General features: G+C 42.1%; 4 protein-coding genes across 7 annotated transcripts; 3 read left to right on the top strand and 1 right to left on the bottom strand.

The window, feature by feature from the left end:
• Nucleotides 1-1,999: 1,999 nt before the first annotated feature.
• utp15 (UTP15 small subunit processome component) lies at nucleotides 2,000-12,762 on the bottom strand. 3 transcript variants are annotated; one of them, XM_008284919.1, is made up of 12 exons: nucleotides 12,719-12,762; nucleotides 8,288-8,406; nucleotides 8,059-8,151; nucleotides 7,748-7,932; nucleotides 6,590-6,768; nucleotides 6,042-6,167; nucleotides 5,587-5,722; nucleotides 5,263-5,347; nucleotides 4,465-4,620; nucleotides 4,196-4,297; nucleotides 3,965-4,098; nucleotides 2,000-2,681 (listed from the first exon to the last, which is right to left on the bottom strand). In XM_008284919.1, exons 2-12 carry the CDS (start codon nucleotides 8,375-8,377, stop codon nucleotides 2,381-2,383), a joined length of 1,587 nt encoding a protein of 528 aa, XP_008283141.1. In that variant the 5' UTR covers nucleotides 8,378-8,406; nucleotides 12,719-12,762; the 3' UTR covers nucleotides 2,000-2,380. The 3 variants fall into 3 exon arrangements, with proteins under 3 accessions (XP_008283141.1, XP_008283140.1, XP_008283142.1); XM_008284918.1 differs by lacking the exon at nucleotides 12,719-12,762 and adding an exon at nucleotides 9,126-9,293; XM_008284920.1 differs by lacking the exon at nucleotides 12,719-12,762 and adding an exon at nucleotides 9,126-9,293 and having other exon boundaries at nucleotides 8,288-8,379.
• Nucleotides 10,321-14,532, top strand: LOC103359536 (transcription factor BTF3-like). The gene is made up of 6 exons (XM_008284921.1): nucleotides 10,321-10,395; nucleotides 11,978-12,046; nucleotides 12,130-12,243; nucleotides 12,758-12,959; nucleotides 13,055-13,111; nucleotides 14,139-14,532. Exons 2-6 carry the CDS (start codon nucleotides 11,978-11,980, stop codon nucleotides 14,183-14,185), a joined length of 489 nt encoding a protein of 162 aa, XP_008283143.1. The 5' UTR covers nucleotides 10,321-10,395; the 3' UTR covers nucleotides 14,186-14,532.
• A 3,525-nt stretch (nucleotides 14,533-18,057) lies between these two features.
• Nucleotides 18,058-23,227, top strand: il12b2 (interleukin 12B 2). 2 transcript variants are annotated; one of them, XM_008284916.1, is made up of 8 exons: nucleotides 18,058-18,135; nucleotides 18,465-18,546; nucleotides 18,644-18,901; nucleotides 19,131-19,233; nucleotides 19,348-19,547; nucleotides 20,632-20,780; nucleotides 20,882-20,992; nucleotides 22,747-23,227. In XM_008284916.1, exons 1-8 carry the CDS (start codon nucleotides 18,133-18,135, stop codon nucleotides 22,861-22,863), a joined length of 1,023 nt encoding a protein of 340 aa, XP_008283138.1. In that variant the 5' UTR covers nucleotides 18,058-18,132; the 3' UTR covers nucleotides 22,864-23,227. The 2 variants fall into 2 exon arrangements, with proteins under 2 accessions (XP_008283138.1, XP_008283139.1); XM_008284917.1 differs by having other exon boundaries at nucleotides 18,078-18,135; nucleotides 18,468-18,546.
• Nucleotides 23,228-24,028: 801 nt separating this feature from the next.
• LOC103359533 (protease-associated domain-containing protein 1) lies at nucleotides 24,029-27,571 on the top strand. Its single transcript, XM_008284914.1, has 5 exons — nucleotides 24,029-24,234; nucleotides 24,483-24,583; nucleotides 24,672-24,781; nucleotides 26,688-26,855; nucleotides 26,957-27,571. The coding sequence occupies exons 1-5, from the start codon at nucleotides 24,159-24,161 to the stop codon at nucleotides 27,075-27,077; spliced, it is 576 nt and encodes a 191-aa protein (XP_008283136.1). The 5' UTR covers nucleotides 24,029-24,158; the 3' UTR covers nucleotides 27,078-27,571.
• The last annotated feature ends 49 nt before the right edge of the window (nucleotides 27,572-27,620 follow it).

Genomic DNA, 27,620 nt, shown 5'->3' with positions numbered 1-27,620 from the left:
GACCTTTCGGTAACCTTGTGTAATAGGAAAACATGTCACATTAGAAATGACTCAATTGAATTGAAAACACGGTGAGGAATGTTTTCTCCCTTTGATCCCCGGAGAGGCATTACTCCTCATCAGTGTTTGCTTACATTGTTAAGATCCCAAACTGAAACCAATAATGTTTGATGGCAGTCGTGCCCTGTTTGACTTCAGCTACATCTCAGACAAGGGGCCCATTCAGAGGTTCTGCCACGACCAGAGAAACCGCACATCAAACGGAAACGGCAAATACGACGTGAGTAAAATACAAATAAAAAACATTACTGTAGATGAATCACGGAGTTACTGATTTGCTAGTTACACACACAAAAGCCGGGCTGCTATTGTCCCCGTTGTGCTGATGGATTTGTTTTGCTGAGAAGCTTTGATTTAGCGCTTAAATAAATCAAGAATCATTCAGAGACACAAAACATCGAGTCGGGTCGCACAAATCTGACTCTAGATCTGCCATGTGGGGCCTTAATCTAATAAACCTAATAACCCAAAATTACAGATACAGAGCACATCCGTTTAATTACAACATTAAACATCATGGTTTGGTCATGAGCACAAAATCTCAAACGATGAATTATAGTTTTTTAAAAAATGAGGCTGCTGATCTCTCACTGCATTCCAAACTCTATTTGCAGAGATTTTCCACCGGGATAACGAACCCTGGAGATTAATTGGAGAAGCTGAGTGCAAACTGGAGCGCATACTTACATAGAGAGGCACTCTCCTCCTGCTCAGCTCCATCTGCACACAAACTGGAGGCAAAGACAGTAAAGTATATGTCTAAGAGTCAAAAGAAGAAGAGGAAAACACATTCCCAGTGCAGCCATGTGACTCCTCATTACCTCTTTGGTTATTTTGGTTATTCTGCCTTTTCCTCTGATCTTGAAGAGATTATCAAAGCTTTTATGTGCCAACCAAAGTCAGGGATCCTCTGAAGAGACAGGATAATCTTTTGATCCCAAGTATGTGAATAATGATTTTAATGATGATACTTTCTGCCTCGGTGTGTAGAGACTGTGCCAGGACACCAAATGTGCTCAAATCTGATATGCAGGCAGTGTAATAATGTGTGTGTGTGTGTGTGTGTGTGTGTGTGTTGGGAGGAAATCGATTGCTGCAGGGTTCAGATCTGTTCTTTATCAGCGACCACTTCCTAAACTGGACACAACAGCAAGGTCTCAAAATACTCCATCAGATGTGTTGTTGTTGTTTTTTAACAGTCGTTTTCTGTCTCTTCCTGTTTTGTATTTATAATCAAGCAATTGCTTTTTTTCCAATTCTATTAAGTGTGCACGCCAAATGACACAGCAAAATCACAGCTGGGATGTTAATGATTCAATAGTGGCTATTTTTTAATCAAACATCACAAGCAGTTTCACTTCAGGTGTATTTAAGTGGATATTCGTGATGATTCAAAGTATTATAACTCAGAGTTTAATGCTGACCCATTTAGCTGCAGAATAAATGGGAGTAAAGGTTGAAAATATGAGCAAAATGTCAAAAGAAACAACTCAGACTTCAGCTCACAGAAGCATTATTAATGCACCTACCTTCACAGGAGATCGAACTCCGGCAGAAGAAACCTGACAGAAATTCTACACAGATAAAAGCCCTCAATTCAGATTCATCCTCCTCATGGAAGCAGCTGGTTCAAGTGTCAGGACACAAGTTAGGAAACAGCCTTCAGTCGCTGCCGCCTGCAGTCTGAGCTCCAGCCTCCTCTGACACAGCAGCAGCAGCATCTCGCTCTTTCTCAGTTGATGCTTTCTGTTCTCCGTCTGCCCAAATGCAAATTCCTCCCTCCGAGGCTAAGTTCGGTGTTTCTTTGGGGCTACAGCGACCTCCAGTGGAGGAAGAGTAGCAGAGAAAACCCCTGAACCTTCACCATCAGTGGAAATTTACCGACCGCGCAAGTGACCCCGTTTTCCAGCCTGTTTAAACAGAGTTCTCCGATCAGTCGTTTTCAATATGACAAAGATTTATTTTTGATTGCTTATAAAACAATGCCGGGTATTGGAGGTGAACTCATTCACGCACTCAAGCACACACACGTACATTCACAAGTGAAAGTGTAATGACAAGACTTCCAACAAAAGCGACGCCTTGCTTTACATCCACGTGTTCAGAAATTCTTCATACAGTCGATGCATGTCCTCTTTGAGTTAAAACACCAGAGTAAGAACATGGCTTCGTCCGTCTCTTAAAACCTGTACCCAAAACGTTTCTGTCTGAAGTCTGTGACATGGAGCCGGTCATGTCAGGAGATGTGTGTCTGATGTTTCAAAAGGAGTTGTAAAGGCACCGTAAGCCAGTCTAAAGCAGTTTGTCCCCTCCACAGGTCTCAGGTGACTTGAGGCTGCGGTCTCGAGGTACTTGCTTCTCCCTGAGACAAGCCGTTGGACTTGCTGACGCTAGAGCACGGCACCTCCATCCTCGGGAGGGAGGACGCAAACATGGTGTCCAACATGCCCAGCACCTCCAGCAGCTCCCTCTGGTAGTCGACCTCTCGCTCTATCAGGTCCTGCAGTCGCAGCAGCTGTCGGTCTATGAGCGGTGACTGGCCGAAGATGGACTGATAGATGTCCAGGATCATCTCAGCCGGTGTGACGAGGACAGGAGTGAACCTGCTGTCGACCAGGTTCCTGGAGAAGAAACAGAAAAATTTATCTATGTGGCAAAATGCTTCTGCATGCAAAATTGAAAGCAGCCACTGATACTGATAAACCAAAACACTGGCTGATAAACATGAACACGAATGAATAAAACACAAATAAGTTGTTGGTCCTTCATGTGCCACCAAAACAGCTCGTAGGAAGCAGATCCTTTATGTCACTTAAAAGTCCCACATTGTTCTCCTTTATGACAAGTTAACAGAAGTCCTACATGTCCTGAGAATTTGTATTTTAAGTTTCAGCTCAACATGCTGCATAGATGCTTCACGCCACCATGCTTTGATGAGTTTTAGTCCCGTTTCAGTGTCAAACCATCACATGCATGAGGGCTCTGCTGCAGACCGTCCAACGCTATCCTGTGAGGGACTTGCCCAACGTTCACAACAAAAACACGGCTGTCCTGCATCCCACAAACCAAGCATGGATGGTGTAGGGAAGAAAGCGACGAGGAATCTGTCAGTAAAGGCATCTGGATGTTTTTTTTTTTTTACTGCACATCTGTAAAGTTGTTTGTGTTTTCAGTCAAACATAAAATTTACACAAGTTCATGACTTTCTGACTTCTAGCAGTTTGCTAAAATATATAAACACCAACAGGGAGCAAACAACTGAGTAGCTGATGGTCATGAGTGTTCCCCTTTCTTCCCTTTCATACCACTTGAAGCCTTTATGAACTCACACACTCCAGCAGTATTTATGGTGTATTGTATATTGTGGCGTTTGGCAGAGAGGAACCCAGAGGAGGAGAAAGCAGCGGTGCTCATCCGGTTGTGAACGCACAACAGGATGAGAGAAACATTTCCTGATCTGTGGAAAACTAAAGAAACGAGGGGACGGTCTGTTCTGTTTGTGTGGGTTTGTCGACACACTCGGGGCACATAATTAAAACAATAGAAAACCGAGACTTTGCATAATGCGGCTCATTTAAGTTGCTAGCTGGAGCCGCCACAGGTCAGAGCTGTTCTCCCAACACCCTGCCGCTGGTTCATGGTTTGTCCTCATCCTCAGGACCTGTAATTTCCAAAACAACTACTTGGTCGTCATCAAAGTTACTCAAGTCTTAACACCTGATCATTTCTCCTACATCCAGCATGATAACAACTAACCGATTGTTGGACCCGATCTCGACATGTGCTGCTGTTGTTTAAACGTATTCGTTTCATTTCTGTGAGGGATCACAACCTTTCAGCACATCGGTGGACGTGAGCCCCTGATAAAGTCTACTTGAGCAGCGGAGTCTTATCTGCGTCTTACCCTATGAGGAAGTTGAGTAACCGAGAGAGCTGCTTTTCATCTCTTCCTGCCAGAGCATTCTTCAGCGTTCCTCTTCGGTCCAGCTCTTTTATAACAGCCACTGGGACCTCAGGCTTTTTCAATATTATCCATTTCTATAGACAAAGTGAATCACACTTAGCAAACATAAAAACTAGAAGGAAGCTGGAGAATTAGTTTTCTGCTGATGCTACGATTGCATCACATGTTTACCTCCAGAGCTGCATCCAAAGCCTTGGACACATTAAATTTCTTCAGCTGCCTGTCATATTTGGCCAAATATTGTTTCACTGGCTTACTGACGAGATAATCATCCTGAGAAAAGAGACGGGAGAGTAATACAAAAAGTCAATGTGCAGAAATAAAAGGCTTCAGCTGTTTTCAGACAGTTAGACTTTAACATTGTTTTATTACACGTTTTGGGGACTAATCGCTCAGCAGAACACACCACGTCTCACACTGCTGACTACAGCTACATTTACCTGTTTAGGGACGTAGTTCTTCCCTTTCACAAAAACCCGATACGATGGTCGCCGCCTCTGCTGGCCGGTTGCGTCCTTTGACTCTTCGGGATTCTTCCTGTGTTTTATACTCAGAATACTGTTGGTCATCCCCACGACAACGGACTCATCGTCCGGCTGAGGAGAACAACACATTCATAGTTCTACTGTCACAAACTGAGATCCAGGCTTTCTCTCCTCCACATGAATCTCTTTGAGAAGCAGCTCTAACAAAGTTCCCTTCATGCTGCGCTATGAGTGATGCAGGCATATGGTAGAACATCATCAGCTTATATGAATATTCATCCCCCTGGTTGTAGCTGTGACGGCGCTTCTTTTTATGAGCTGCACATTTCTAACAAATCGAAGGCTGTGGAGGTGACTGAGAGGGAAAAACGCACAAAGGCCAAAGTGAAATAACATTTTATGAGTTCACTACACTGTGCTCCAGAAAGCCCAAACCAAGAGGAGAGGATGTACTGTTTCATCTCCTTTTGATTCAATTCACAGGCAATACTACATATTCCTGCAGGCTGCCCCAGAAACCGAATCCATCTTTGCAGAGCTGATCTCTTAAATCACAGCTCCATCTATTTTTTGAACGTCTACAGGCCACAGCAGGTCCATCAAGATGCTTCCCACACTGGATGACTACATTTAACCAGCACATAATAATCCTAGTTATTGATTCACCTGTTTAGCTGCATCTTCTTACACTTAATTCATCTCGAATTGCAAAAAGCTCATAAAAGGCAAAGACTGGTTGAATGTTTTTCTTACAGCCAAAGCCAGACTGAGGATCGAGGCAGCGTAGTCGAAGTTGTGGACCACTTTGTAGTTGGTTGTGTTGTACACCTTCACATGCCTGAAAGACAAACAGAGGCTCTGCATTAGATCAGATTCATTCATTCAGTCTTTATTTATCCAGGGTGGTCCAATGAGAGCATGGACGCCCTGTGCACACAGGACAATTCCTAGAAACACAGTTCAACAAGTATCTAGCTGACGTGACAGACGTAGTGGGCTCTGATTTCTGCAGTTTAGAACCTTTTTGTGGTTTTGCTTTGTTAGAAGTGCTTCCGTTACGTACACCTGTCCTGTTACCTGTCCAGAGAGGCTGACAGCAGTCTCTGTCCGTTGCTGCTGAGAGACAAGCAGGTGACGGTTTTGTGATGGTTCCTCAGTGACACCAGAGGCTGGCCTCCTTTCAGCAGATCCCACACCTTCACATAGCGTCCCCCTAAAGAGATTCACAAGAGAAAGTGTGAATTGAATGTGTGTTAACTACCTGGATGCTTATGGGAAAATATGTGTGTGTCAGAGTGCAGGAAAAAGCATAAATGGACTTCAATGCTGTTGTCTTCACTACTGGTTCTTGTTTATGACATTCAATGACACTTTGACCTTTCCTACTTGCCTTGTGTCCTTCATATCAACTTGTTTTAAGCTGAACAAGTTCGATCGAGCTTCCATTAAAACGCTGTTGGGAACTGTATTTGGTCTGACAACAACATTTCCTCGACGTGTTGCGCGAGCAGGACGATTATACTGCCGACTACCTGCAGAGACGAGGAGTCCCTCAGAGGGGTAGAGGAGGAGGCTCTCCACTGGCTGGCCGTGGTCCATGGTCATCACACTCTTATCCACTCTGGCATCAAACACTTTGACGGTGTGGTCATATGACCCTAGAAAGAAAAACAATATCTATTGTTAGCCACAGGAGACCAGATCAAACTTTTTCATCTTCCATCTGCAGTGGCATTTGATTCAACAGTTCAAGAGGAGTGTGACTTTTCAGTTTGTTTCTTCTGCAGACACTGACTTTACACATTAATTATTGCAGTAATATAAGTTACTTGGTTTGTCCTAAAAGCAGAATGTTGAGATTGTTATTCATCTCACACTTGTTTCTTCACAAACTGTGCTGTAACATCTGCTGCTTAAACATCATAGAACTAGTGGTAAATAACACGCGTCAAAAGCTAAATGTTAGCAGGTTTTCTGTGACAAAAGGTCAAAAGCATTCAGGGGAAACACCAAACATTGTTCCTAATGGGCCACAAAGGTAACTCCTGGTCATCCCCTTCAAACAGTGCTTCCATCTCACCCGTGAAGAAGAGGTCTCTGTTGAGTTTGCTCGTGACACCACAGCGGATGTAATCTGTGTGCTCCTGGTAGGTGTTGAGCTCAGCGGCGTTTGGGATGTCCCACAGCCGGCAGGTGTAGTCGTCTGAGCCTGTGAGGATCTGGTAACGGTCTGAGGTGAAGTCTGTCACGTGTACGGCCCTGAGCAAAAATAAAATAAGAGACAAAATTCACATCAGTTCATGTTCATGACCAGGTATTCATAAGTCAGTGAGACAGTCTGTAGGTTGTCAGAATACTTGAGATCATCATGAAATTCAGTCGATGGATCACTCAAGGAATCATCATTCAACAGTTCCTTTACTCCAAACACTACCGTTGCTTAGTGAAAGGCCTCGTGACAGATGGATGAATGGACTGAAACCTATTTTGTAGTTTTGATGGCCGACCTATGCAGCGTGTAGACTTAATAAAACTCTCAGAAACTGGTTCCACTAATTGAGTGAAGATGCGGAAACTTCAATAGTATTATGCATCAGTGATTAGGCTGCTGAAAGCTCAACAGAACCATCACATTTTAGTGCTTAAGCAGAGATCGATTGGACTTCTCTTTGGTTCTTGAGGATGTTTCACCTCCAGTCAAAGGACTTCCTCAGTTCTATAACTGGTGGGGGGGTTTCAAGTATGTAATTTAAGGTTCCCTGTAGCGTGTTACTCACCAGAAACTCCCACAAATAAAGGTTAAGTAAATACTTAAAACTTCCCACCAGTCAGAGCTGAGAAAGAACCTTGGATGAGAGGGGAAACTTCTTCAAGAGCCAAAAAGAAGTCACGTTATCTTGAATCTACACTGATGTGTGTATATATATATATATATAGCATGAACAAGTGCAATAATAGTGACAAAAACTTAAAAAGACACATCTGTGCATTTAGTGATTGTTCTGAAAAACTTTCACTTACTCAAAAGAGAAAATTGGACAAAGGATTTGTTCTCTCACCACAGCTCTGGCCTGAGACTGTGACACTCCCTACATTTGCTGCTAACTTAATCAGCATAAGGGACCAGGAAGAGCCAGAAAGTGCAGCAGGAGGTTGACATTAAGCCTATTTAGTAACGCTCCGTTTTCAGTGTAGGACAACTCAAACACAACCAGACAGTGACATGTATGGCACTTACTTCGTGTGGCCTCTAAACATCCTGAGTGCCACCTTGCCGTCGATGTCAAACAGCCGGACGACGGAGTCCTCGCATCCTGCCACCAGCAGCTGACCGTCTGACCTGAACCTGCCACAGTACGCAGTGTCCTTGAACCGTGTAAATGTCTTGACAGGCTCCTGGGAAAACGGCCCATAAATGTGGATCTGTAGAGAAACAAGTGTTAGAATGAAAACAAATGCTTTGCTACTCATCAAGGACTGAACCGAACTAGAACTGTTTACAAAGCGAACACCGACAGAACTGAATTCATACAAATAAAGCCAACGTACTCGTGTGAATGCAGTCACGGCAAAGTTATGAGGAGCCACGGGGGAGAAGTCTATGTTTGTGATGGCTCCAAATTCTTTAATCTGGACTGGAGCCTGTGAGAGAAAGGAACAAAGTTATATTGTTGCGATTGAGAAACAAATTTAAAGTTGTACTCGAACACAGAGCATATTACAGGACATCCATCAGTGTACAGTCATATTAAAATAGTGCACAGCGGTGGAGACTAACCTTGTAGTTTTTCCAGTAGAGCGTATCTTGTGTGACTTTCTCTCCAAGTTTTGGGTAAACTGGGATTTTTGTCGGTTTAAAGGAAGCCATTTCTGTAAGGATCACAGAATCACCTTTACCTGTGAGGATTCAGAGAGGAACAACATAAAACTACGACACCTGGGTTAGTCGACATCTTAAACTTTGTAGCGACTGATTTTTATTATTTTTTTTAAACAAACTGTGCTGTGAGGCTTAATAATAGTCAAATCTTCTCTAGTTTTCTGTCATCAAATACTCAAAAATATGTCAGATTAAATCTTGGGGGAGTGCTACAAAACTGTTATTTTAAGCTGATTGTTAAGGATTCGTGCTGCCTAAAAACACATGTTGATTATTTCCTTCAGTGCTGCTTCAACAGGCCAAAGCAGAATACGACAGTCAGACGGACTTTTTACAACCGTTTAGCTGTTTATGGACAAACGTGGTTATTGTTTTGATCCACAAGAATAAACTCTGCAACAAGCAGTTCTCGCCTACAGCCACATAGACTGAACGAAATAGTTCACGTTAAACTTTTTTGCCAAACAGAATCATAATTCACGAAACTGTATAATAATTTTCCTGAAAGCTAACTGCTTCACTACAAACGGGTTTTATTTCTAACAAAGGGGTTTAAAAAATTAAAAATGCCATTACGCTCCTGGTAGCTGAAAATATCTGTATATACTGGTTTGCAATTAAAAGCAGCTTTAAAGACAGCCAGTGACCCAACGTGCTCAACACAGCACAACTCAGTTAGCAAGTGAGCTTAAGCCGGCTAGCATTTCCTATTAAACCGCGTTCTGTTGATTCTCACCTTTGAACTGAAACGTCCAGAAGCGCGAACCTTTTTCTTTTTTTTAAGGTATGATGTACAGAAAATAGATGATACCGATATGGGTTTGTTTAAGTAAACCAAAAGTTGCTCATTTTAACGAGTGATCACGTTGCCTCTCCGAGCACAGGAGGACGCCATGTTTATCAACGTAACTACGTCTTCTCCTTCTACGGACACATTCGCGGCAAACGGGAAGCTCAGTGCTGCCCTCCACCGGCAGCGAAACGGAAGGACTCACTTCAGCTCATGTTTCAGAGAATAATCCAGTTCAACACAAAACAAACTCACACACACACACACACACACACACACACGCACACACACACACACACACACAAAACTCAAAACTGTTTTTTATTCAGAAAATTCATCATCAATCAATAAAACTTTATTTAAACGTCCCTTTACAAACAAATCAAAGGTCAAAAGTTTTACAGATGCAGTTCGAATTTTTAACAATCGATTATAATTTTTAACAAGATTAAATTACTATTTAAGACATTAATTGACAAGCACAATCAGCTCTCACCTGTAAGAAAATAGACTTAATAGATAAAATTCAAATTTATTGGTAGGTGCCATTAGAAAATAATTTCTTTTTTTTTTTTTTTACGATCATTTATTTCGAACAATAAATACCTTTGTGATCATTTTTTCCTGAACGTCAACTAAAAGCCTATTTGTTCAGTCTGGGTTACATGTAGCGTTTTATAATTTACCAGCAACTGACAAAACTTAAGATGGCAAAAATAGATTTAGAGACTACTACACACCAAAGCGATCAAATGATTTTTTAAAAAGCATTTAATAAGTAGTCTAGATATGAAAAGATAAATAAAAGATAATACAACTAATAAAAAAATATTTCTCAAATGTAATGGATTATATTAAAACAATAGAATGGTAAATAAACAAACTAAATTACTATATTGAGTAACAAGATTAGCTTAAGTGTTCTTGTTGTTCTCCTTTTTCTTCTTCTCCTCCTTATTCGTCTCATTTTTCTTGCTGCTGCCAATAAAAAGATTTTGCAATATGGGATAAATAAGAATTTCCTTCGAGATGAATTAAGATCCATCTTATCTTATCTAATTTTAACTTTACGGTCGTATTAGGCTGATATGAGCACATATTGTGAAAAACTGCGGAGGCATGCGGTTCCTTTGTATGTCCTGACGTCACTTCCTCTTTTCCCTCCTTTCTCCGAGATTCTGTCGACTGTGTGACCCGCGTGTTTACACTCTCCCAGGTCAGTTCACGTCTGTCTACCCTTTAAAGCTGTCTCACACTCATTCCATTTTAACAGAGTAAATAACGAACAACCCCCCTGTGGCATTACGCGATTAAATTCAAGGAAATTATCGGCTGTTTTTGCTTACTAGCACAAGTTTGAAGAGGCCCAAGCTAGCTTTTTAGCTTGATTTGCTAACTAGCCGGTAGTTCAGTTGACATGAGCATCAGGTTTGAAAAAAAAAAAAAGAAAAGCTTTTAAATCTCAGATGCTGGAAGATCAGGCATAAGCCCACCGACTCGTCATGACAGTTTATGGAAAGCAAGCTTGCGAAATTTGGTGGTGTGGCTCAGCTTCGTTTCGAGCCAAACTTAGCCTCTAACTTTAGCAGCCCACCTCTGTCTGATTCAAGCAGAACTCGAGTCGAGACGTAAAAAAGTGTGCAGCTATTTTTGGCCTTCTTGCAGCTGCGCATTCTTGTTAATTTCTTTGCGTCAAAAGGCAAAAACGAAGGCGGGGACTGGGACTTTTGGGTTTGACACTTGATAGTAATTATAAACCACGCTTCCTGTGAACCGCTGAGAAAATACATTGAGTCCTAACGCTGTTATCAGCTGCCAATTTGTCAGGCATGACTAAAATACCACTTCATAGACTTCTCTATCACTTTAAGATCTAACCAAATCAAATCAAAAAGAATAAGTTGACAACCAGAGTTAAAAACAAAGACATTTTTGAAAGCACTACTATTGATGTTGGAGAGAAAAAAACTGACATATTTAGTTTTCCTGCAAAAGGAAAAAAATATGTAATAATTTTCAACATGGTAAATGGACTGCACTTACACAGCGCTTTTCTACCTCAGCGGCACTCAAAGCGCTTTACAATGTGTGTCTCATTCACCCATTCACACACACATTCATACACCAACGGCAACAGAGCTGCCATGCAAGGTGCTGCCTGCCATTAGGAGCATCTTCAGGTTCAGTGTCTTGCCCAACTGTGAAGGGGCTCAAACTGCCAACCTCACGATCAGAGGACAACCCGCTCTACCACCGCCGCCCCCAACATGTGGCTTGAATAACTCTTTGTGGTGCTGATTCAAACCCAACCGAGTATCTGTTTTTGTTCAACGTCCTTGTTATTGACATATTTCCAGACAGCTGACGCTTCTTTTTGCCACCAAATCTTCCTCTTTCTGTTTTTGTTTCCCTTCCAATTCCCTGTGCTTTAAGTACAGTTTAAAAAAAAAAAAGAAACCCTCACTGTGTTCCCCTAAAATGGAGTCAATTCTGATATATCAGACACTTTTGTAGATGAGTCATGGGAAATGAGAACAATGCAAGCTTAGTTTTTCTTTCATGCAGAAAAACAAACAGTATCGCATGATGTGTTTGACTTAATTTTGCTGAACTGTAATGTTGGTGCTGAAGCGATATATTACGCAGCTCTAACCGACATAATTGTCGCAACTTCTACAGGATGACAGCTGGGTTTTTATGCATTTTCCTGTCTGTGTATTGTGAGAATTAACTTTTTCCCAAATGACTGATTTGTACGCAAAGATTACATTTTGTGATATGTTTGTCTCTTATGTCAGATGAAGGAGTCGATAATGAACCAGGAGAAGCTTGCCAAACTGCAGGCGCAGGTCCGCATAGGCGGCAAGGTGAGTCGGAGCGCATGCTGCCAAATAACTGCTGTCTTTAGGTGATGGGTTCATATAGAATGACTCGTTGTTGTGCTTCGTAGGGGTCAGCGCGCAGAAAGAAGAAGGTTGTGCACAGAACAGCAACAGCAGACGACAAAAAGCTGCAGTTCTCCCTGAAGAAGCTGGGAGTCAACAACATCTCTGGCATCGAGGAGGTAAAGCAAGTTGTTTGTGTGAAGTACAGCAACAAGTAAACACAAAAGTATTCCTCATTACGTTGTTGTTTTTAAGTTTAGTTTCATCAATTAAACACTATCAGGAGTATTAAATATGTTGCACAGTGACACCAAATTGTGATCAAATGACTCCCCTTCGGTTCTGTAGTTTAATGCTGGAAAAAAATGGCTAATTAATCAATTAGTGAAGAAAGGACAGTGGGGAGAAAAGGACACAATTTGTCCAGTAGGTTATTTTTAGGGTTATAAAGCATAGATGGTATAAGCATCTTTTGAGCTCGGGATTGGTATCATTGATTGGAAGCAAGTGGTTGTTACGTCAGCAAGAAAATAACATAAGAGGAGGCAAGAAAGACCAGGTACATTCTTTGAAAAGTGAGTATCTAAATTAATCCATGGCTGAAATGGTGTTTAGCAAAAGTAGGGTCATTGCATCATCCTCTTTGATACTCACCTCACTGCTTATTCTTTTTCCTTTTGTTGTTCACTTCAGGTGAATATGTTCACAACCCAGGGGACAGTGATCCATTTCAACAACCCAAAGGTTCAGGCCTCCTTGGCTGCCAACACTTTTACAATCACAGGCCACGCTGAGAACAAACAGCTCACAGAGATGCTCCCAGGAATCCTCAACCAGCTGGGAGCCGACAGTCTCACCAGCCTCAGGAGATTAGCAGAGACTCTGCCCAAACCAGGTACGACTGACGCTCCTGTCTTGGCATGTGTTGTGTGTAGGAGTTTTGTGTGCTGCCTGTTAACAATTCGCCTTCTGTCTCACCCCTCCTCGCAGCCGGTGAGAACAAAGCCCCCATGGTTGCTGCTGAAGAGGAGGACGATGAGGTTCCAGGTAAGCAAATTTAAAACAGATGAACATTAATGCTGTAATATACTGTTGCATGGAAATGACCACATTGAAAAGGCTTATCTGAACATTTGCATTTCGTGGACACGAAAGCAAACATTCTAGATCAGTCTCTTGTGACCTGAATTACTTGGAACATATTTGCCCTTATTACATCTAGAAAGTGTCGTCACAGTTCATCTGGATGTAAGACAAGCTTCTGTCAGTGAAGGGATCGTTTGTTTGTTTTTTTTATGAGGTGCTTATCGATGATCAGTTACAGTAAATTACAGCGCCACCAGTTTAGAGAAGCAAACAGGAGGAACAAAACATAAGCAAAGCAACAAACTGCTATGGATGGGGGCTGAAGCAAAGCAGCCACCTATAAAGGCCCAGCGACAACATCAGTATTAATGTTCACACTGCTGTTGCTTGCCATCAGACGGCCTCGTTTGACAGGAAATTGACACTTTTATGTCGCTCCGTTTAAAGCTGTAACACTCTGTTGACTCAATCCATAATTTTGCTTTATAGAAAAAGAGCTGCTGGACTGCCGTTGACTCGATCAGTTAGTTTGTTAGTGCCGCTGTGTACAGATCCAAACTAATAAATGACACTGAAATCGCTCAATGACTGGCAAACAACTTCTGTATTCTGTAAAATCACTAATTCTCGCTGCATGTTTTGGTGGCTCTGAAAGGAGCGATATGACTGCCTCAATTCCTCGTAACAAGGGGCAGTCTGGTAGTAAGTGAAAGTGCTGAAAATAGTCTAAATCTCTACATTACACTCATGTTGTTGGGATTTTTTTTTTGCTTTTCCAAACAACAGCCAACTGTGATCGAAAGTAGATAATAAACCAACTACTCTACGTCCCTCATACCACCTGCCCTTCACCCTTTAAGTCAGAGCAATGATATTTTTAACAGTTATCAGTTTTATTTTTACGAATCTTGTGCTTACTGAGACGTTTTCTTGCCCTGACGTGTTTTCTGTCTTCCAACCATCTTCATCCCTCTGTCTCCCTTTTCAGATCTTGTCGAGAACTTTGACGAGGCTTCTAAGGACGAGGCAAACTAAAAAAAAAACACCAGCAGATATTTCGGAGCTCCTCTTGACTCACCACGATTTGGCTCAGCGGCATCCCGTTCATCTGTTGTTGCTCTGTGGCTACAAACACAAGTTGCTTTTTAATTGTAACTGAAACAAGTGGACTAAAACGAGTAAAAAAAATCAACTGTTTTTTATAGAAACCGGCTACGTACACATCTATCTTGTCATGCAGTGCACGTGAAGTTATTTAATTCAGCAGAACAATGTGCAAATCCTCCTCTTCCTCACGCTGCCTCTCCTGTATTATCACGCCACACGTCAGAAATGTATCGGTGGAATGAATCATGTAATAAAGATTAAAATTACATTTCTCATTTGTGTTACGCTCTGCCAGTTCTTTCCAACTGTTGAATGAAAAGCATGTTTGTGTCGTTAGACTTAAACTCATAGTAGTGGCGCTCTAAATTCAGAATAAAACAGGTTTGTAGTCAGTGATGCTCTTTACTAATAGAAGGAACATAAATAGGTGGATGAAACACTTTGAGCTGTATCAAATCAAACTTTATTTATACAGCACTTTTCATGCATAGAGCAACACAAAGTACTTTACAGCATTAAAAACTGTCAAAGAAGGAAAAGAGACAAGAAAAGCCATCACTCCCACCCTCCATGTATACACATATGGCTACACACTCACACACACACTCTCACCACTGACCATAGGGCAGGGGTGTCCAATCCTGGTCCTCGAGAGCCACAATCCTGCATGTTTCAGATGTTTCCCTCTTCCAACACACCTGATTCAAATGATCAGGATGGTTGTCAGGCTTCTGCAGAGCTTGATGATGACCTGATCTTTTGAATCAGGTGTGTTAGAAGAGGGACACATCTAGAACATGCAGGATTGTGGCCCTCGAGGACCACGATTGGACACCCCTGCCATAGGGATAAGACAAGGGACAAGATAACGAATGAATGATAAGGACGTAAAGAATTTAGAAGGTCAGTTAAAAGCCTGATTAAAGAGGTGCGTCTTTAACCTTCTTTTAAAAATATCTCTGCAGTCCTGAGGCTCTCCGGCAGGCCGTTCCACAGGTGGGGGGCCGTAGTGGCTAAACGCCGCCTCACCGTGGGTTCTGGTTCTGGCTACTGGTGTGGATGAAAGGCTGCTGCCGGAGGACCTCAGGATCGATATGGTAAAAGCTGTACCAGGAGAAATACACGTATTGGACCTGTGATGACTACAGAACTGTTTGAGTGCATTCAGAAGCATTTAACAGACAGATACACAATCTACCGTGTTCAATGTGGAGTACGTGACTGTCATAATGTCTTGAAGTAACACAAATGTCACATCACATCACACCGTTGGCTAATTTTTTAATCATTTTGACATTTAAATGACAGAATCACCTCACTTCTGTTTTATTCTGTAAATGGTAAAGAAATCCTCTGGATTCCCAGCAGCGTTTCATTATGTGTGTTGTACCTCCTGAGAAGTCTTCAGCAGTAAATGGTCTGTGAGAGCTCTGTCATAGTGAGATGTGAGTAACTTTTCCATATGATTTGCCACAAGAATGTTTCCTGTCCTTGTGGCGGTTTGGTTTTATATCTAAATGCTTTGCTGGAAGCATCAGCAACACGCTACGGTTTTCAGAGGATTAGTCTGTGTAGGAAAGTTCTACGTCAGGACCAAGGTGACCCTAAATGACATTAGACATGTGATTGCATTTTATCTGTGATACTCAACAGACTGACAATCCATCTGGTGAAGTCCTACATGAACCGAGATGCTGTTCACTCTTGTCTTGGGCAGCACAGATGAGCTCATCTGTTTTAATGGACTGAAGTGACCCCAGAGCTCGACACAGTGCTGAACATTGTGAAGAGATTTATGTTTTTTTATTTTAGGTTTCATACTGAGTAAGGCTTTGAACTGACTGACTGGGACTTTCTCGCTTTGTTAGCATTTATTCATCTGATTTAAAGGAGAAAAGAAACTGGGTGACTCAAAAGCGTCTCTTAACTTCAAAGCACTCAAAAAAACCACTTGAAGTCTTTATCCTCCATCTGTATCTGTGCTTCTGTGTTTTGTACTGTACTGTTGTCGGCTGCTGTTGCAAATCAAATTCCCCAAATTGGGACAATAAAGATTTTCTAATCTAAAAAAAAAAACAAAAAAACAAAACAAAACTAAAGAAATAGACATTTAACTGAAAGGACGGCATATAAATATACACTACCAGGTTAAATTCACACCTGAACTCAAATTGTAATCTCAGTTTAACCCTATTCAGGACTTTTGGACTTCAGGCCAGTTAGTTTAGGTGACAGGTTTTGGTTTTTTTTTTATTATTTTTGCAGATTTTTTTTAAATATAGAAAGAGGGACATGTACATTTGGAACCAGAAAAACGTCAACTTATCAGAAAATGTATTTAACATAGTATAAACGTCTATAATGAATACCAACAAATATTTTGCACGTGTTCTTTCTTGGAGCCCGATGGACCCGTAAAGACCTTCTGCGTATGAAAGTCCCGAATAGGGTTGAGAAAACAAGTCTACTGTAGAATCCAGAAGTGGCACCACTAAGACGAATTCTGTCCTTAATGAACTGATTCATTTGTGCATTTAGGTTTCGAAGGTGAATTTAAAATAACTGAAACTTTTTTGCTCTCTAATATTAAACCACTCTCTACCACAGTGACATGAATAACGCTACTGAGGATTTTAGGGAACTGAAACCGACTATTTCTGTTCAAACTGCCTCACAGGTTTCGCTGAATTTTAAGTCAGCAGTGTAGTGACAATATCCATGTCATGCTGTGGATGATAAATTTACCCACAAGCATGTAGAAGGACGAGGAATTATAACACCAAACGCAGGCCTCGGGCGAGTGGAAATACTCCACGCACAGCATGACAGAAACGTATGATGCAGCACGTGTGAGGATGAGCACATGAGTGATTTTTTTTTTTTTCAAGTGAGAAGTAAATGGCTTGTCCTGTTGTAGCTGACATTTGGTTGAACAAAACTGGGCTGTCCCGTATGTAACTAATGGTCAGGGGAAGTCCTGCTGGGTGTCTCTGTCTCTCTTTTCCTGTGTGAAGTAAGTGTGAACGTGCTGCAGCTTTGCATTAAACGCTCTAATAGTGGCGTGATCGGGGGAAAACCTCCGAGAGTGTGCTGGGGTCCTCTCTAGTAATCCGACAGTATTTCTGAGATTTGAGTGGAACATTAGGGGTCAGAGTTCCATTTAAAATCAGTGATATGTGGTCACTACTGCAAACATGTTATTATCTGTTAATCTTACAGTTCATTTCTCAATCAAGTGACCCGTCAAGTGAGAGGAAACTGTGAAAAATCTCCCATTCAGTCACATTCACGCTGCTTGTTTTGTGTGATCAACTGTCAAAAAGCCAAAAAATCTGTGTTGTACACAAAAAGCCACGGTATTCACATTAGAGCTGTCATGTTAGAGATATTGGATAAAGATTCAATTGTCATAAATGTCTGAAGGTCAGATGTGTGTGTCCTGTTTGTGTGTGTCCGTATTTGCTCATCAGACACCGACTTCTTGGACGCTGTGCTGCCCCGCCGTATTTCACATTAAAAGCCTGGGGGCAACCCCCCACCTTTATTCCCACCTACGTTTCTTATCTCGATCACGCAGTCCTCTTTTCACACCTTATCTGTTCAGAAAATTTGACATGCAAAACGGTGCAGAGGAAATGCACAACTGGCCATCTCTGTCAATGCTATCAGTTAAATCTGTCAGTTTCCCTCACACCTCTGTGTGCGGTGGCGGTGATGATGAGGATGATGATGATGAGGGTGATGATGCATGCGGTGGTTAACCATATAAAAATCATGCTCAGTGGACCGTTAGGGCATACGATCATCAGGGTGGCTACGGCTGAACTTCTGCTCCTCCTTTGTTTGTTGCATCACTTCAGTGTAACTTCATTAAAATGGTAAGAAACAACTACAGAGAATCAAAGAGCGTTACATGCTCTAAGTACTTTTTTTTTATTTATTTTTTTTAAAATATACTTATCTGGTCAGTTAATGTAATTGTTTGTAGTAATTGTAGAACAAGGAGCAAACTGCCAACTTTGCTTTTGTTATCATTTTGTATTATTATAACACATTTTCTCAACTTAAAGCATTAAGCCAACTGAAATCCCAGCAGCACTTTTATATTTTGTTTCCCAGCTTAACATGAAATATGTAATAGAAAAATCACAGGATAATTATTTAGGTTTTAATGCATTTGCAATAATCCTCCTCTAACCCTCCACAGAAGACCTTCTCTCTGTGGATCTCTGGGCTTCTGCTGATCAGCCTCACAGGAGCACATGGACTCGACTACTTTCCAGAAAACCGTATGTCTTATTTAGGATACACACATTTCTCTTTTTTAAAAAAAATCTGCTAATCATGCCTTGTTAATAAATGTATTTGTTTTGCGTGTCTGTGTAGTTGTGGTGGCAAAAGAGAACGATGTAAATCCCATCAAACTGACCTGCGGTACGACGACCAAAGAGACTGTCACATGGAAGCATAAGGGTGAAGAGCTGGACGAGGACAGCGTGGAGGAAGGCGTCGAGCTGAACGGTTCAGATCTGATCCTGTCTAAAGTAGAAACCCCCTTGGTGGGAGAATACAGCTGCTGGAGAGGAGAGAAGATGCTGTCATCATTCCATGTGCTGCTGGAGAAGGAGGAGGCGGGTGAACTAGGTAAGAGTGTCCTTACTGTTCATATCCTGTAAAAGGCTGGAATTTCCTAAATAGATGAGCATATAGTGCTGATGTAGTAACACAAAGCAATGACAAGGACACCTCTAAGTCTAGAAACTGTGTGTCTGTCTGGAGGAAACATTTTTTTCACCAGAAGAGGAGACAGAAAGTGATCACAGTCTGAACTGTTGTATGAGACGCTGCCTCTTCACGTTTGTTATCTTTATAGAGTCCTTCATGAGTTGTCGAGCAAAGTCCTACAACTGTAGCTTCAGCTGCACCTGGAACCGCACCGGATACGCAGCAGTGCGTCTTGGACTGGGCCATGACTGGTAAAGACAAAAACAAACAAAAACCACAGACAAGTTAGACCAACAAGCAGACATGGACGTACCTTTTTGAGTTACATGTCTCCCTCAATTCCTGTGTTGTATCTTGCTTTGTAGCCGTCAAGGTTTGAAGTCTTGTCAGTGGCTCGGCAGCAGCAGCAAGAAGATCCAGAACGGGGCGTTCCAGTTTGAGCTGCCTCACTCCCTCTCGCCCTACGCTGAGGAGAGCAGCCGGCTTGAACTCACCGCCGAGGCCATCAGCATCAACAACCAGTCGGTCCTCAGGAGAAACAAGAACTTCTACCTCCGAGACATCAGTGAGTGACACTGAGCCACAGTAAAGGCATTCAGCAGAAGGTTATCTAGCGTTCAGCATCTTTTGAGAAATTCACATTGATCCTAAAGGGTAGAATTAAACACTGTAGTGCAAATGATCAGTTTAATTATTGGGTTTCATTCATTCATTGTTCAATTTGGCAATTTTATAATGAAGTAGAAAGTCTGTTGAAACTTTCCACGTTAAATGAAATGATTTTGAAACAAGAGTTGTGGACTCAGCTCAGAGAGGCAGCATTAATATTAAAGTACAAAAAAGCAAAGAGGGCAAATGCTAGCAGTCCTTTTTTTTGTGTGTTAATTCATATTCAATTCAGTTTTATTTGTATAGTTACGACATACGTCATCACACAGCGCTGAACAAAGTGAGGTACAGACCTTACACATTGAAATAGAAAACCCAGCAATCCAAAGTAGGCTTTGGACTCCCTTTGAGCAAGCTCCCAAAGGAGGAGGAAAAAAAAACCTCCAGCAGAACCAGGCTCAGCGGAGACGACCATCTGCCTCGACCAGTAGGGTGAGAGTCGGGATGAGGGGGTTGCAGGATATTAGATGGAGAGCAGCAACAGAAAAGAACAATAAATATGAAGTACTTTGGGGGTCGGTGAGGCCAGAGGCTGGAGGTCGGAGACGTGAAGCTCCGGATCCAGAGACGTCTGCAGGGAGAACAAGCCCAGGACCTCAGGAAAAACAGAGCTAGTGACATGTGATGGTGGTTATAACTGTATGGAGGAGAGGAGAGGAGAGGAGAGGAGAGGAGAGGAGAGGAGCCCAGTGCATCATGGGAATCCCCCGGCAGTCTAAACCTATAGCAGCATAACTCAGGGACAGTTCAGGTGATCCTGAGCAACTCTACCTATCAGCTTTACCAAAGAGGAACGTTTTAATTCTAATCTTAAATTAGAGAGGAGCTGATAACTGAAGGCTCTTCCTCCCATTCTGCTTCTGGAAACTCTGGGAACCACAAGTATGTCATATATGTCATATATATGATATATGACACACCACATATGTCTACTTTAATCATTTGGGTCCATTTACTGTTGTTGTTTTTCTTCTGTCCAGTTCAACCTGACAGTCCCAAGATTGTCAGGTGTCAGGCGGTGGACCAGGAGCTGAACGTGACCATTGAGCCACCATCCACCTGGTCGGCTCCTCACAGCTTCTTCACTCTGGAGAACGAGATTGAATACAGGCTGAAGGACGACGACAAGGTGGGCTAAAGCTCACACCCGAACAGAACCTGATGATGTCTACATGTCTGTCATTGTCTCCGCTGTATGTTTTTCTCATCGTGTGACTTGTCTGACTTTAGAGGGGACGTTCTTCATCGACTCTGATACCGAAGGGGATCAGCCAGCTGAGGGTCCGCTGCAGAGACCCGCTGGTGGTCTCAGCCTGGAGCCAGTGGACTCCCTGGAAAAACGTAACCTGCTGACATTGTTTGAAGCCAACGCTGTCAGCTCTCGCTCTTTCTGTGTTCTGACACGTCTGCAATGTCCGCTCGCGTCCTCGTACCTGTTGTTGTTGTTTTATGACGTGTTCACCTTCATGTCCGTTTCTCCTCCTGATGGCCTCCAGACAGCACAGCACCCACATGTTGGTTTCATTTATATTTATTTACAGAGAATCAGCAAAACACACTTTATTTATGATTGTACTCAAACTATTTATTTGTGTGTATTTATTTATTATTTATTATTTATTTTAAATTACATGAACAACAAGTAGAAAGACAAACTATTATATATTTTTTTATTTTTTATTTCTTTAAATTAAAGGACTGAAAATACTCCCGCCACAACACAGACAGTTTTGTGATTCAATATGAAATAAACATATCAGATCAGGTTTGACGGGTAGATTTGTCCATTTAAGGACACTATTAACTAATAAACTCCACTTAATGCTCAACTGAACATGAATCAGGAGTTAAACTTTAAGGAGTCCTGCTCGGTGAGACCTTTAGACGGACTTCTCACATTTCTTGTCCTTGTTATTTCTGTATCAGTGTGTGGGTGTTTCCGTGTATTTCTGTGGTTTGCGCAGTGCAAACCGAGTGGCTATTAAAAGAGCTTTGTGCTTCCTTCCTTGTACACTCTATGTTCATTCTTTATTTGTGTGTTGCTTGTGTCATTTGTACAGCGACTCCCTGGACAAATAGAAAGTCCCATTAATCGCAATGCCGTGGAAACTCACATTCATGTACATCGTGTGTGTGACAGTGGACACAAGTGAGTGGAGGCAGTTTCCTGGACAGTTAATCGTGTCAAAGGAGCAGATTTGAGGTCACTTGTTTGGAAATGATAATTAGCTTTTGTAATAAAAGGGAAAGGGAAAACGAGAGGGAAATAAAATTTTACAGACACAAAACTGAAAGCAGTTTTTTAGCTACTAATCAGGATATATTATTATTAGTCTTGTTCTTCTTTTTAATATTATTATTAACACAACGGTAAACCGGTACACATGTTACTGTTTATTAAAAACTGGAGGTCATTTAGCTGTTTTTTGTTCTTCATTAATTAAAAATCAGAGCGTTGAATGCTTGACTGTCACAAAGACAAAGAGCACACATGACCTGGCATCTTGTTGAGTAGCATAAAACTCTTTTAAACAAAGAAACTCAATAGAAATAAGGGTCTTTAGTTCAGAACATAAAGCAAACAATGTGACATTTTTTTCATTTTTAAAACATTAATGAAACGGTCAGTGAGAAGCTCGTAGAAATGTAGATTCTCTGAGATGAATTACAGTAAACAAAAAGCAAAAAGGTGTCATAACTCCAGACAGATGTGTTACAGATGATGTTTTTTGTGGAACGTTCTTTAACAGGTGATGATTTCAGTTTGTTATTTGCTTTAAAATGTGAGCATGTTGAATGTCAAACAAAAAAATGCAGCATTTAGTTTGAAAAAAGTAAATCATTGAACTGTTTTTGGGACAATTTTACATCGAGTCACCTGGAGCAGAGCTTACCTGTCTTGAAGCTTGCACAATAAATCATGCTTGTGCTGAGAAAAATCATTCTGCAACGTGGATTTAACACGACATGGCTTCACAGTGATTCCTGATATCCAGAACCTGAGCTTGCAAAAAGAAAATGATTCTAGTTTTGAGCAAGATTCAAAGCATTGCTGATTCACCTTCAGACCCTAATCTGTCATTAACTCATTGCAGGTGAGAACAGGGAGAGAGGTCCCATGTCAAAGCAGAAAGAAAGGAGGGAAGAAGAACAGAAAGAAGAAGCAAGAAAAAAGAAAGAATCAAGATGCTGGGTTGAGTCAGGCATCTTGAAAAGGGACTGTGCGGCTGGTGCACCGATTTGGGAAAAGGCAGAAGATATTTTGGATATTTATAAAGTAATTGAATTGTACCGTTGATGTGTTGGGTCAGGCTGAAGATTCAACACCGGAGAGCATAAAGATTTTGGATTTCTAAAAGCATAACATCATGAAATTCTCTCACAACCAAGACGTCCCGCGCTACAGGCTGACTGTTGTGTTCGCTAATTGGGTCAGTTTAACGGGAAATTTATTTAAAGTGAGTCCCTGTGACAAGCTTGAGGGCCCTTCTGTATTACAGTGTTGTACTTTTGCACATTCCCAAACTGGCACTTTCACATCCCTGCACTGGATAATAAAAGTGAGTGATAGCAGACTTTCATTTGTCTGGTTTCAGATTCGTACATGATGTGATGGTTCATTAGCAGACTCTCATGACAGGGACAGAAAACAGAAAAGAGAACAGAGCAGCACAACACTTGAAATATGCTTAAGCTCTTTCCTGTCAAACGTCCCATAAGGAGTTTGAAACCACTCTAATGACTATACAATAAATGTGGAGCTACTGCCAGCAGTGTGTTAGCTTAGCTTAGCATAAAGACTGCAAAAACTGTCCAGACATGACAATGTACACAACACAGCCCTCTCCAGCTGACTAATCACAATTATTTTAAGTGCTAATTAAATCTGACTAAATTAAACATCAAAGTTAAGACCGCACAGTATTACCAGCTGTGTTATTTTACCTGAATAATTTAAATATAAGTAAATATTAAAATGAAGACTGTAAAATACTGATTGGCCACAGTTATTTAAATATTGTGGTGTATATAAATTTAATGGCGTATATAATATAATGTATATAAAATACAAATTAACCTGACTAATTTAAATATAAAAGTAAGGAACCTACAATATAATGTACATTCAGACCTCTTTCAAAATTAGAATTAAGACCTTTTCAGAGGTGTTCAGTGTTCCTTGTTCTTGTGTAAAATTAGGCTTCATTAGGCTTAATTAACCATTTAATTATTAAAAGAAAAAAAAGAAGCAGATGTCCAGCTGTATCGGGGGCACTAAGGGGGGCTTCGGGGTCCCAGCAGCTGCTTTTTGCCCCGCGAGCCCCCCTCACAGGTTAATCCGTCTGTGCGCTACACGCATGCGCAGGAAAAGAAGCGCGGAAGTCACTGCGAACCTGCTGCTGCTGCTCATATGATTATCCACCGACAGCAGCGCGCCTACAAATGCACGCCTAAAGGATAGAAGCACACGGAGGACTCGTCTCGGAGCTCTGCAGATGTCCTGAACATGTCCAATGTGGCCCAAACCGCAGCTTTAATCTTATACCTGTGGAGCGTTTTCGTGCAATTCAGCCGCACGACAGGTGAGTGAGAGGAAGGAGGAGGAGGAGGAGGAGGCTTCACACGCCAGGAAACGGCTCGTTTAGCTAGCAGTCCACGTCCGGAAGCTGCTTTCTCATGATTCGTCATGAACTGTGAATTTCCATCTCCTGTCACCCTGCTGCTGCTGCTGCTGCTGCTGCGGTGGTTTACTGACTTCCCGCTGATGATGCAATCCTCATCCCTGACAGAAGCCAGACCTCTGAACTGTTCCTGTTTTTGTTTCCTCCAGGTCTTGGGGTCAACGAGCTGCTGTATTTTCGGGTCATCAGTCCAGAGGAGATCGGGTACATTTTCAGCGCTGCGCCTGCTAAAGACTTTGGAGGAGACTTTGTGAGTGCTCTGCTCTGTTCTCAGTGTTTACGCCTCAGATGCGCATGCTCACTCAGCCTCTAATCGTGTTCTCTTGTTTGCCCCTCAGACGTCATCCTACGATGAGATCTTTCTTGTTCCAGCAGAACCTGCAGACGGCTGCTCAGAACTGAAAGACAGAGAAATCCTGCAGGGACAAGTGGTCCTGGTGGAAAGAGGGTATGCACACAACACCTTTACCTGCACCTGTATCAGCCATAGAGGCTGTGAGCACCGAGCAGTGGGGGGAAGCTTCAAGTGTAGACAATGAGCCATTTATTAATGCAGGGGTAGGGAAGGAAAGGAACAACAAAGTAGGGTTTAAATATCTGGCCAGGGAGGCAACTATTCGACTCTTGGCCATCATTCAACCATAAGAGGTCAGTCTGAGCTGTCTGCATGGTAGATGAGGCAAGACGGACAGTAACTCTGGAGTTAGAAATATAAAGATATGTAGTCTTGCCAAAGTGCTTTTATTATGATTGTTTAGTGGTTCCGGTTTCTTTTCAGGTGCATGTATAAAAACAACCCATCATGATTTCAAGGCCCATAAAATGTGAAATTTTTCTTTATTATTCTAGTTTCAGTGCAGGTTCAGTGATCTTTTGTGGGAAACAGTTTTTCCTATTGTCATATTTCATATTGGCTGCAAGGTGTCTCTGTGGTTAGCACTGTCGCCTCGCAGCTAGAAGGTCGCCGGTTCGCGTCCTGGTGAGGACACCTGGGACCTTTTTCTCCATGTTCTCCCCGTGCAGCGTGGGTTCTCTCCAGGTTCTCCGGCTTCCTCCCAAAACATGCTGAGGTTAATTGTTGATTCTAAATGTGGATGGATGGATATTTCATAGGGAGCATCTCAGTCCTGTTCCTGGGGGTTTGGTTCTAACCCAAACAGCACTACATCAGAAACCATGGTTAACATTTAATACAGTTTATCAGGCCTGACTGCACAACTAGGACCACAACTAACACCTATTTTCACTGGCCATGAATATGTGAAATCCATCCATCCATCATCTCTACACCTTCATCCTCACCAGGGTCATGGGGGGCTGGAGCCTATCCCAGCTGACTCAGGGTGAAGGCAGGTTCACCTGGACAGGTAACCAGTCTATCACAGGGCTACACTTAGAGACAGACAACCAAGCACACTCACATTCACACCTACGGACAATTTACAATCACCAATTAACCTCAGCATGTTTCTGGACTGTGGGAGGAAGCCGGAGAACCCGGAGAGAACCCACGCTGCACGGGGAGAACATGGAGACTCCACGCAGAAAGATCCTGGATGTCCTCACCGGGACACGAACCGGCGACCTTCTAGCTGTGAGGCAGCAGTGCTAACCACTGAGCCACCTTGCAGTCCAATATGTGAAATAATTTCTCGATTAATCAATTTGTCGTTTGGTCAAAGAAATGTCTGAAAATGGTGAAAAAGAAGTCGATCAGTTCCTCCTGAGGCTCAGGATGACGTCCTAGAAATTCTTGTTTTGTTTACGACTCCTCAATTTACTGTCAAAGAGTAAAGAAACCAGAAAATATCCAAATTTATGAAGCTGGAATTAGAAAATCTACACTTTTTTCCCCTACATCCTTTACTCCATCCAATTAATCTGTTCAAATCAAAGTAGTTGCAATTAATTTCTTAGTTGACATCTAATGGATTAATCATTGCAGCTCTATCTATCCAACTGAGTCATGCACGTGTTGGACACTTGAAACCTGTTTAACCCTAAATGTAGGGCCCCTAATGGTGATAATGAAAGTTTAAAGTCCGGGTGTTATCTTGCAGACCAGGGTGGCAACCAGTTATTTACCCACGATGACCAACGATAGTGTCTTAATGTTAGTGCCGTACAGAGAATTGTTCATGGAGATCATTTGCAGGTGAAGCTTTGCTACATCCACTGGTACGATGGCAGGAGTTGTTTATTTATTTAGTCATGTTTTGCTACAAATTATGTTCTAACCAAGATGCCTTCATGGAACAATAGAGTTAAATCTGAGTTCCTTTAACAGTTTCTATTTGCTTTTATATTTTTAAACAGTTTCTTACATTTCTTTCTGTTTTTTTTGTGCCCTCCAGAGTTTGCTCCTTTGTCCAAAAAGCCCGACATGTGGAGGAGGCCGGGGGGAAAGCTGTGCTGATTGCAGATAACGCAGAGGACAATGACAGCCAGTACCTGGATATGGTGACTGATGGCAGCACTGCCAAGCCGAGCATCCCCGCTCTGTTCCTGCTGGGACGTGACGGGTACGACGGATGCACACACACGGCCACAAAAGTCATTCAGTCAACAGTCAGTCACACTTGTTTTACGTTTCAGGATGTTACTCATTTTCCTCTTTTTCCAGGATGATGATCAGAAGATCTCTGCAGAGACAAGCGCTGCCCTGGGCCGTCATTTCCATCCCTGTCAATGTTTCTGCTTTGGCCTCGTTCCCGCTCAAGCAGCCCCCGTGGACGCTTTGGTAGAAATCACTCACCCACGACTTCATCCACATCCATCCAAACAGTCTGTCGTCTTGTCAACTTAAAGCCACACGAGAAAAGTTAAACAAATCCACACGGACCGGCAGGGAATCGGTAAAATGAAATACATCACAGCTAAAGGTGCAAACCTCTCTAACTGCTGATGTAGGTGGAGGAAGGCGTTGAGGTTGGAAACACTGGTTTTCTGTGAGTGTATCTTGCAGGAGATCCGTCTCTAGGAGCTTGTTTTTAGATGATCTGTTCCTTAGTTGTAAAACTGTGAAATATTCTGCATTAATTTAACACACACAGATGTAAACCAGCCGTCTCTTCTGCCTTTTGAAATAGGACAAACTTTTGTGAAAGGAACTCATTTGAACAGACAGGCCGTGACGCTCCTGTTTTTCTGCATGAACTTGAACACGTTTGCACTCTAACGAGAAATGGATTCATTTTCTCATCATAAAATAAATAAATGAAATGAATTTTTGCACAAACTGCTGTCATACATTGCCTTTCTGAGTTAGACATCTGCGCTACTTTAAA

Source organism: Stegastes partitus, unplaced genomic scaffold (genome assembly GCF_000690725.1).
Source record: "Stegastes partitus isolate 25-593 unplaced genomic scaffold, Stegastes_partitus-1.0.2 Scaffold380, whole genome shotgun sequence".
Taxonomy (NCBI): Eukaryota; Metazoa; Chordata; class Actinopteri; family Pomacentridae; genus Stegastes; species Stegastes partitus.
The sequence above is the reverse complement of the archived record's forward strand: the minus strand, read 5'-3'. Positions and strand labels throughout refer to the sequence as shown.

Bases quoted from the DNA above. Each gene is read 5' to 3' on its own strand.
- utp15 (XM_008284919.1), bottom strand. From the start codon at position 8,377: ATGGCTTCCTTTAAACCGACAAAAATCCCAGTTTACCCAAAACTTGGA. The intron at 7,933-8,058 runs GTACGTTGGCTT...GTTTCTCTACAG, and splicing joins CCGTGACTGCATTCACACGA to ATCCACATTTATGGGCCGTT. The intron at 2,682-3,964 runs GTAAGACGCAGA...TTTCTTCTCCAG, and splicing joins TTACTCAACTTCCTCATAGG to GAACCTGGTCGACAGCAGGT.
- LOC103359533 (XM_008284914.1), top strand. From the start codon at position 24,159: ATGTCCAATGTGGCCCAAACCGCAGCTTTAATCTTATACCTGTGGAGC. The intron at 24,584-24,671 runs GTGAGTGCTCTG...TTTGCCCCTCAG, and splicing joins AAGACTTTGGAGGAGACTTT to ACGTCATCCTACGATGAGAT. The intron at 24,782-26,687 runs GTATGCACACAA...TGTGCCCTCCAG, and splicing joins GTGGTCCTGGTGGAAAGAGG to AGTTTGCTCCTTTGTCCAAA.
- il12b2 (XM_008284916.1), top strand. The intron at 18,902-19,130 runs GTAAGAGTGTCC...TTATCTTTATAG, and splicing joins GGAGGAGGCGGGTGAACTAG to AGTCCTTCATGAGTTGTCGA. The intron at 20,781-20,881 runs GTGGGCTAAAGC...GTCTGACTTTAG, and splicing joins GGCTGAAGGACGACGACAAG to AGGGGACGTTCTTCATCGAC.
- LOC103359536 (XM_008284921.1), top strand. From the start codon at position 11,978: ATGAAGGAGTCGATAATGAACCAGGAGAAGCTTGCCAAACTGCAGGCG. The intron at 12,960-13,054 runs GTACGACTGACG...CCCTCCTCGCAG, and splicing joins AGAGACTCTGCCCAAACCAG to CCGGTGAGAACAAAGCCCCC. The intron at 13,112-14,138 runs GTAAGCAAATTT...CTCCCTTTTCAG, and splicing joins GGAGGACGATGAGGTTCCAG to ATCTTGTCGAGAACTTTGAC.